This window comes from Xenopus laevis, chromosome 9_10L, assembly GCF_017654675.1.
Source record: "Xenopus laevis strain J_2021 chromosome 9_10L, Xenopus_laevis_v10.1, whole genome shotgun sequence".
Taxonomy (NCBI): Eukaryota; Metazoa; Chordata; class Amphibia; order Anura; family Pipidae; genus Xenopus; species Xenopus laevis.
Window position 1 is genome coordinate 36,043,835 of NC_054387.1, and position 9,903 is coordinate 36,053,737.

Here is a 9,903-nt window from a genome sequence, read left to right on the forward strand (position 1 = left end):
TACTCCTCCATGGTGTGTAGCAAGGTTCACAATATAACACACAGTGCTGTATTCACGAGTCCTATACACTTGGTAAAGCACTGGAACCTTGGGGTCCCCTGGATAGTTGTACAACAAGGAAATGCTGATATAGTCAGCACAAATGCATATATTCTTTTCTTTCAGCTGTCAGGAGCTATTGTCCTGCAATAAATGGTGATTTATATCCTTAACCCCTTAAATTAACTTGTGATTCTTTAATATTCTCATGCAGAAAAAAACAAATCCAATGGAAATACATTGTGAGTAACTGAGTGATAAGTCTTGTACAGCAGATATGTCGCCAAACGAGCGGATCTCTCCCGATATACCCACCTTAAGGTGGCCAATATCGGCTGATCTGATCTAGGGCCCAACGATCGGATCCTAATGATGGGTAAAGGGAGGGTGGACCCCGCTCCGATCGACATCTGAACGACTTTCGGCGAGATATCGATCAGGGAAGCCCGTCGGAGGGCCCCATACACGGGCCAATAAGCTGCCAACTCAGTTCATGTTATGCAATAAGTCAACTTTTATATGTCCATTTTACAAATCCACATCTCTTTGGTGTACTCAATTTCCCATCATTCTTAGTGAAACAGAATTGTTGTACAAAATGCGTGTATCAAAGTGGATTAAGCTTAAAATTTAAAAATATTTTCATAGACATTCCATTTGATAGGAACTACATTTCCCATCACCCCCTACTGGACACAACTTAAACAGCAAAAAAAAGAATGGTTTAAAAACAATAAATACCTAATATAAACTTTAATACAAGTCACAACATGCTGAAGTAACTAGAAATGTTTTACCTATTTCATTTATACTACATTTTTCAATATTTGCAAAAAATAGAACATATTTGAAAACAAAAGATTAAGACTGACTTCGTAAAGGCCATTTGTGTCTTTTGGAGTTTGAAAGCCAAATACAATGTTTCCCTTTGTAGTATTTTTTTTTTACCTCTACCCATTCTTTAGGGCAGTGGTCCCCAACCAGTGGCTCATGAGCAACATTTTGCTCTTCGTTGTTGCTCCCCATTGCCTCAAAACAGGTGCTTATTTATGAATTACTAGCTTGTAGGTAAATTTTGGTTGCATAAAAATGAGGTGTACTACCAAAATGAGCTTCCTGTAAGTTGACTGGCCACAGTGAGGCTACCAAATAGCCAATCACAACCCTTATTTGGCACCACCCAGGAACATTTTTCATGCTTGCGTTTATCCCCAACTCCCTAAATCTGAATGTTGCTCACAGGTAAAAAAAAGGTTGGGGACCCCTGCTTTAGGGTGTATCACTTAGTTTGGAATATCCATGTGAGGCATCATGTATGGTGCCACCAGAAAGCCCTGATCGACCTATATCTGGTCAAAAAGCAGTCAGATACCAATCTGATCGTATCTGGGAACACATCTGCACATAGACATGGTTCTTGTCCCGCTGACTTGAATATCCCTTATGATCTAATTGCTGGCCTGTGGGCCAAACGATTAGATCACTTGATTTTGCCCATCTCAAGGACATTTCATTGAAAGATCTGCTCATTTGGCAATCTTCACATACATGGCCAGCTTAAGCTGAGAGAGTTGTATGTAGTGCAACTCCTGGAAAGGAGCAAGATGTCCCCAAATTGTGAAAATTCTAGAAAATAAAGATATTATTTGTTTTGGCTGCTGTCCACATCATTTCTGTGTGACAAATCTATCCCTAGTTTGCATAAAAAATACTGGGACCTCTGATGCCACAGTGACAAAAACTCATGATTCCTTTGGTCAATTTACCCAGTCTTCTCCTATATTAGCCATTGCTTTGTCCTTGAATTATGAAAAAGAAATAACCCTACATTCACATAAAGCCCTGGAGCAGGACTCATTACTTTTGGCCAGTTTAACACACTGACTTCTCATGAAGGAATCCTTGATTTCAGAGCTGGTGCGGTCTGATTCCTCCATGGAGCAGGAGAAACCCCCGTCAGCACCGGTCTTCACTGACGCCCTTTCGGGGCCCCAGAACTTATTACTGCGAACCTGAACACTTCTGAGTTAGGACCAGAGGATAATTAGAGTAAAAGATAAGTTGTATTCAGTTTCACCAAGTCATCAACTAAATTAGCCCTTGTTCTGTCCAAAAATTGTAAAAAGTCTGGCTCTTGCTTGCACAAAAAGCAACAGGACCCTCTGATGCCACTAAACTGGAAACTCAAGATTCCTTTTGGTCAATTTCCCTATTGTCTTCTCCTAACTCAGCCATTATTATGTCTTTATGGCCCTAATTTGCACATAAATCACTGGAGCAAGCCTAGACCACTGCTGGTCAATTTCACCCACTGCCATCTCATTAATGAATCCTTGATTTGTCCCTAAATTAAAAAAAATCTAGCCCTTGATGACACAAACTGGAACCCGCTGATGCCACCATGGTTTGGTCCATAGTCTTCACATAAAACGTCAGTCCAAAAATCAAAATAACGGTAACAGTCTGTTTATGGGTAATCCTAGGTAGGGTTGCCACCTGGCCAGTAAAAATGATTATTGATCCCAATGTTATTAATAGGGAAAAAGGATAAACATATAGGAAGGCTGGTGTTTTTTTCAGGAAAAGGTGACAACCCTAACCCTGGGAGACACCTGGCGTGGTGTAATTCCTCCATGGAAACCCCTGCCTATACTGGTCTTCACCAAGGCCCTTTTGGGGCCCCTGAACGTTTTGTTGCAGAATTGACCAGAACACTTCTGAGTTAGGACTAGGGTTGCCACCTGGCCGGCATTTTACCGGCCAAGCCGGTAAAAATGTTGGTTTATCCCAATGTTATTAATAGGGAAAAATGATAAATATATAGGAAGACTGGTATTTTTTTCAGGAAAAGGTGGCAACCCTAGTTAGGACCTGAGTATAGATTAATTTTGGTCAGTTTCACACGTCTTCTAATCTAGCCCTTGGTGGTACTACGGTTGCCAACTGGTCGGTAAAAATGATGGCTGATCCCAATGTTATTAATAGGGAAAATATGTAGGACGGCCGGTATTTTTTTCTAGAAAAGGTGGCAACCCTAGGTGTGCCCCTAAATTGTAATTGCTAGCACAACTTGCACAGCGATGCCATGGTGAAATAAAAAACCTAAAAACTCACTATTACTTTTAGTCACATTTCCTAGTCTTCTAATACTTGTGTTGTCCCTAAATTGTGAACAATATGCCCCTTGTTAGACCGTACAATACTGTGGGGCCCTCAGAGTACAAGAACACACTTAAAATGACTTCATTGCACCTGCTCCCAGTCTTTCATTTCTAGTCAAACTGAGAGATGGCGGCAGAGATCATATACAACCACAATCAGGTAAAGAAAGCACAGTTGGACTTTGTTCCTTGCACAAATATGAATTACAGTGAGCATGGAGATTTCTGTATTAGTCTTTATTTTTTATATTCCCTGACAACATGAGCAGTGAGCAGAGCACACAGTTTGTGACCAGACATAGTTGTGACTGCTGCTTTATGTTTTCGCCTATAAATGTACCCCGTGACTTCTCGCTACGAACTCGAGGCGGTTACGTGTCGCGTCACTACGCTTGTAGCCGTGCTGCCACAGCCTCGCGAGATGCAACGTGCGACGTCAGGATTACATGGCCGCCAGGAGTCGGGAGCAGCTGGATATTTAAACGGGGTTGCGGGACATTTAAACTGCGACCGGCGTTAAAGAAAATTGGGAGAGTCCCGGTAAAAGTTGTTGGGCGGCATGAAGCGTCGGGGGTACAGGCAGCTGGCACGTTTATATATCAAGTTTTAAATCAGCTTTTGTATCCCTGCTTTGTGCTAATAGCGTGACATCTACAACTAAACTGTCCCTATGGAATCCTTGGCAACGTTCTAGGGAGACTGACCCCACCTTGTAGTGTGTGTGATTCGCTGGGGAAGGTGCAGCTATGCTTCTAGGCAGCTGTTTTCTCACCTACGAGGACTTTACGAAAAGGTTTAGTTCCTACAAAAATGACACCAAGAACAGCTACAGCATTCACAGTAGCACCTCAGTCCTGGAGCACAATGAGACCCAAGGAGCCTGCGTGCGGGAAGATGTCATGTAAGTAGGGTTGCCACCTTTGCTGATGGTTACACCCGAACACGGGGTGGGGCAGTGATGTAGGAACAGGCACGATGACATCAGAGGTGGGCACAATGATGCTGGTGGAGTTATGACACCAGGGCAAGGTTATTGCATCACTTAGATGCAACTGGCTGGATTTCTATCCAGTATTCTCAGGTTGTACAAAACAAGAATGTACCAGTGCGTTATACTCATTTAGATATAGAAGAATTGTACTTAAGGGTTGGGGCAGCTTTGTGGTTGATTTAGTCTCCTGGCGAATAATCGCCTCTTCTGCGGGGCGGGGCTTTGATTTCCGAAGTTTCCTTGTGAGGCAACTTCGGACGACTTTGGAAATCGAAGTGCGGCGAGTGCATTAGCGCAGGCGATTTTCATTCAAGCAGGTGGAAGGCAGTTCAGGGAGATTGTTGCCCCGCAGATATGGCGATTAGTTGCCAGACGACGAAATCTGCCGTCTGCCTCGACCCTAAAGTAGTGTTTCAGGCTGAATTATTGAATATTTCTGCAAAACCCTAATAATACCTCCCTTCTCTCCTGCTCCCTGAATTCGCAGGCTGTGCAGGGGAACCGGCGGCTCTCAGCTCACTGCACTGTAGGACAGGAACCAATCAGCAGCTAGCAGGACCTGATAGGGAACTGAAGCTTGTCTGTGCTTGCGTGACTGCAGGCCTGTGATTGGCTGTCCCCCTCCTACTGTGCTTCTGGCAGGGACCGTTAGGACACGCCCACCCCTCATTTGAAACATGGACTGGGACCAGAGAACATCTATAGGGAGCTCCAATAAAGGGGCTATTTTGAAAGATAATATTAATTTTTAGCACCATGTAAAAGCAACACCATATATTACTTACAATTGTCTACAAAATTAGGTTTTTTTTTTTTCATTTATCCTATATGTCTCCTTTAAAGTGTTGATGCCCAGTTCAAAACCACACAGGTGGCAACCCTATCTCTAGCTATATTCTGCTCGATGATTAAGCCCAATCCTTTAATTACAGAGATCTATTATCCAGAAGTGCTTTATCCAGAAAGCTGAAATACAGCAATGCTAATTTTGAAAAAATTATTTTTGATTGATTTGTTTTTTTTTTTTTGTATCTGTAATAATAAGAAATGAACTGTACTTGATAGTAACTAAGCCATGTTGAGGTGAGTATCTTAGTATTTAAATGATTTTCATGTACTGGCCAGATTATTGTTCGGGTTTCATAAGGCCTTACAAAAACCAAACTGTTTGGGTCAAAACCAAGCAGGTGGCAACCCTACATGTAAGGCTTCAGAAACGTTCCACTTCCACCATCGCTGTACATAGCATCACTATTTGTCCCCTGCAATGTACCAGTTTATTCATCATTTCTGTGGTTTCGTAAGATGAATGAACCTGGGCTAGATTTGGCCATCCCACCCTCATGTTGGGCTAAATTAGGCAGATCTAGTTGTTGGTCTCAAGCCTGCTATGGTATTATACGATGGAGCCTATAAGGGCCATCAGGAGAGCCTCAGGATTTTCAGGCAGTCTCCGTAGACATGGTCGATATGTGGATATCTGTCAGGGAGAGCCCATACAAAAGGCACATGAGCTCAATGGGCAGAATTGCATCTTAAATCTGTCCATGTATTGGTAATTTTACACACATCAGACAGACAATCTATCAAATACAATGGGAGCTGCTGTAAGATGCCACAGACATTCACTATTTATAGGTGCTGTTTGGGTCTCTGTGCACTTGAAATGCCAGAGATTATTTTTAATCTTGATTCAGACTTGACTGTATAAAGTACAGAACCTGGTTTGGCATTGTATCCTGGGCCGTTTACATTAAATGGTCAGTGGTTCATGTCACACAATAGCCTTTCTCCAGTAGAAAGCTACTCCCTCTGCCCTCTAACTATTCCATCTTCATGTGCAGTTAAAGGAGCACTAAACCCCCACACTAATGAAAACCCCCCCCTCCATAGTCCCCTGTCGTCCCCCCCCCGCACAGGTGTTTATACCTGTAAATACCCCTAAGTCTTTAATTACCCCTCGATGCAGAGTCATTGCAGCAGAGCTCACAGGCGCCACATTCGCTTGGGGAGTCTTTAGTAAGTAAGTGGTGTATTGGCACATGCCCCGTTGTAGCAATTTTCTGGTCCCAGATAACTGCGCATGCGCTGACAGCCATGGAAATTGCTGAAGGGACCCAAAGATTTAGAATCGGTGAACATGTCATCCGTGAGCTCCGCTGAGATGTCTCTGCATCGAGGGGTAATTAAACACTTAGGGGCATTTACAGGTATTAACATCTGTGCAAGGGGGGGGCGCTATGGAGGGTAGGGGTTTTCATTAGTTTGGGGGTTTAGTTCTCCTTCAACAGGAATGCAGCATGCCTGTTACTGTGTACAATTAAAAATACACCCGAATACACCCATTTTTGTAGAGACAGGAGTATTGGCATTCCTGTTACTGCATTCATAATTTGGGCAGTAGAGGTCAAAGCTGCATTTTCTGTGCCAGCACGGAAATCACTGCATATGACATTAGCCTACAGAGGAAAGATCTACTGTAGTCCCCTTTTTAGAATAGATTGAGTGCTGAGAAAGCTGTATTTATTCATGCTTCGAAGCCTTTGTAGCAAAATTTCTCAAATTGCTGTTTACATTTTTTAAACCAAGCACTGGCAAAAATATATGTATAGAGAAAAAAATCTCCAGATTGTATAATGAACAACAACAAAAATGAAAGAAATACTCTCATTGTTTACTTTATGTCCTCATATAGATTATCTAGAACTGAAAATGGGCATTTTTCTCAAATCTCCGCTTATTTTCAGACTAAATGATACTCCATGCCTCCTCCACAACAATAGACTGATTCTTCCAGGCACCAAGTATTGGGCTTTATCCATATTTATCCCCCTCTTTGGGGAAAACAGCCTTGTTTTACTCTAGCATATGAGTATTAGAAGCTAGTAGGGCTTTATAAAATATATGTTGCCTATAATGGATCCCATGCTTGTATATTATTGGAATGCTTGTTGATTGTGAATACCACTGTTTTATTGCATTTCATAAATGGATTTTGTCTTTTGCATTGCAGATTCACCCGCTTAAAATTTTGTTGTTCGCGGAGACAGGAAAGTCCATGCCCGGCTTACTTCATTCTGCAGTATGACGAGAAACTGGATTGCCTGGTGATTAAGGATGAAGACTCTGATCATGTCCACACTGTGGAAACAGAGGAGGTGTCCAATGAAATGGAATCTCCTTCTGAAAAATCAGAGCCACTGCCTAAGAAACTGTGCAGCAAGAGGCTCTCTTCAACTTGCCCTGATGATGATACAGCACAGGTTTGTGTTAATATGGAAGATCTGTCCGACCCAGATGACTGCCATGGTGGCTCAGTCAATGAGACTGACCGTTTTGAGAATGCTGTCTCAGGAGCTGCAGTCACGAACTTGACCCAGCTGATGAAAAAATTTTCATCTGAAGATACAGGTGCCAAGGCCATTATGACCATTGGGAGTCAAAAGGAATTGGAGCATTTCGGTTTCCAGACAAGTAAAATGGGTGGTTTATTTGAAAAGTATCCAGAGAGTCTTGTGCTACACAGGGTCGCCATAAAATCTGGTTACATCCTTTATGCTTTCCTGGTTGAGACCAAAGAGCGAAGCACAAAAGTAGTTCACTTCTCCTTTGTCAGAAAGGAAAACCCAAACACCTTGGGCAAAATGTTGAGTGTCTTTCAAAACTTCAACGCAGACTGGCTAAAAGTAAAAGTAATCTTTACAGAAATGTCCTTTGGACACACGGCCCTTCTTAAAGAGCGTTTTCCTTCCGCACAAATTCTGCTGTCAGTGTATCATATGGCTCGTTTGATTGAGCGAAAGATGAGAGGCTCTGCTTCAACCAAGGAGTGGCTTCAGAAATCTCTAGATGATGCGATATACAACACATCTCCAGAGAAGCTGTCAGTCCTTGCCGGTAAACTGCAGGGCAGAGTGGCTAAAGAGCTGTACAACTTCCTGGATGCTCACTGGTTTTCCTGTGAAATGCTTTGGTACATGCATGTAAAGAAGGGCTTGCATTCATGCAGCACCTACATGGACAGTCTGGATGTAGTCGCCAAAAAAATATTCTGCTTGCTGCAAAAACAGAGCTCTATAGAATCTGATATCCAGAAGTTTGTGGAAAATGCTGACTGTTTCAACAGCAAAGTATTGGGGAACCAAAGAGATGGTTCCTTGGGCTTTTCCAGACTGAGCCCTAGAACATCAAACAGAAACAACAAAATGATCCAGAATACAAACTCCTTCGCTGCACCACCAAAAGTCTCTTCCCCCAACCCAATTGTTGACACAGCACTGCCTGTTCAGAAAGACAAAGCTTCTCCAAATGACTGTCCTATTGAGCAAGTTGACAAAAAGGCTCCCCCATGCTCCTCCAACAATGTGAGCACATGGATGAGGCAGCAGGAAATCGTTTCCAAGGAGAGAGACAAAGAAATTGCAAAAAAACTCATGGTTTACAAATTTGCACCGTCTCAAAAGGGTCAAGTAAGACCTCGGAATGTAACCGATACCATGGCTTTTGCTTTGTGGGAGCACTGCAGTCATCTTGGCTTTCAGCTTTGCATGAAGGAGTGGGAGGTGGTGAAACGGGCCACACATCGTATCAATGCAAAGAGTGGGTATATCGCTGTCCAGATTCTTGAACAATCGCATAAGATCAGTAATAATTGCGGTTCTTGCACATGCTACTTCAGTGTAAACTACCAGCTGCCATGTCGGCACATGTTGAGTATCCTATATGCATGCAAGAAGCCTGTGGAATCAGCCATGGTCTCTAGCAATTTGCAGAAGAAATACATGCAGCCCTTATGTGGTTTGAAGGTCTGGAACAGGTTATTGCACTATACTAGGGATGAGGAAGAGGCTAAGGAGCGACACAGCAAGATCCGGACTCTAACCAGGGAACTCTCTAATCTTCTGTTACAGTGTGGGGCTCCTGACTTGAATTCCAGGTGCTCTACTCTGAAGGCTTTGATGGACAAGTGGAGTACACAATCTAAAACAACTGTTAATGGATATTCTTCTGAAATGAACACTGTAGAACTTCCCTATCAGTGGGTGAAGAGAGAACCCTCTGAAGGAGAAGAGTATTCTGGTTGCCAGGAGCTGTGTAGATTGGATTTTCAGCCATCTTGGAGGTGAAACACTATTGACTAATAAGAAATAAAATAATTGTTGGCGTACTCTCTGTACTTACCTCATGTCTTCAGTGAACTTTGTGTCTGGGCCTTAAATATTTGTGTCTATAAACAGACAATGCCGAAAATGTATTTTAGTGTAAAGAAAATAAATTTCTTTGTTATTTTTGGACTGTTTCAGTTCAAGTATCTTTGTTGGTCAGCATTTTGAACCCCACTTACCATAGAGTTTACAAATATAAGGTATTTAAGGCTGGGATTAAGGGTTACCCTAAAACTGTAGCCTTATTGGCCTTTAAACTGAGCTTCCAGTACTATCTAGTAGAGCAAATCATCATTCTCCCCAAATCTCACTCTAGCTGGACATTTTGAGCCTCCCCAGCCAGAGGTGAGCCCCACAGATTGGAGTTTAAAGGGGATGTAAAGTCCAAAAATAATATTGCAAATACCTGTTCTCTACCATAAAATAAGCACCTTTGTACTCTACTTTATTTAGAAATTCAGTGCAGTTTTATAAAATAAGCAATCTGCTGTAGACTTTCATCTACAGCTTTCATGGCAGGACAGCCAGAGTAGTGCAAAAATAAAAT

The 9,903-nt window shown here is 42.5% G+C and overlaps 1 protein-coding gene across 1 annotated transcript; it reads left to right on the forward strand.

Moving 5' to 3' along the window:
• Positions 1 to 3,589: 3,589 nt before the first annotated feature.
• On the forward strand, positions 3,590 to 9,482 carry zswim3.L (zinc finger SWIM-type containing 3 L homeolog). The gene is made up of 2 exons (XM_018235176.2): positions 3,590 to 4,101; positions 7,205 to 9,482. The coding sequence occupies exons 1-2, from the start codon at positions 3,947 to 3,949 to the stop codon at positions 9,315 to 9,317; spliced, it is 2,268 nt and encodes a 755-aa protein (XP_018090665.1). The 5' UTR covers positions 3,590 to 3,946; the 3' UTR covers positions 9,318 to 9,482.
• The last annotated feature ends 421 nt before the right edge of the window (positions 9,483 to 9,903 follow it).

Excerpts from the sequence above, each read along its gene's own strand:
- zswim3.L (XM_018235176.2), top strand. The coding sequence starts at position 3,947 with ATGCTTCTAGGCAGCTGTTTTCTCACCTACGAGGACTTTACGAAAAGG. Across the intron at positions 4,102-7,204 it reads TGCGTGCGGGAAGATGTCAT|ATTCACCCGCTTAAAATTTT; the intron begins GTAAGTAGGGTT and ends TTTGCATTGCAG.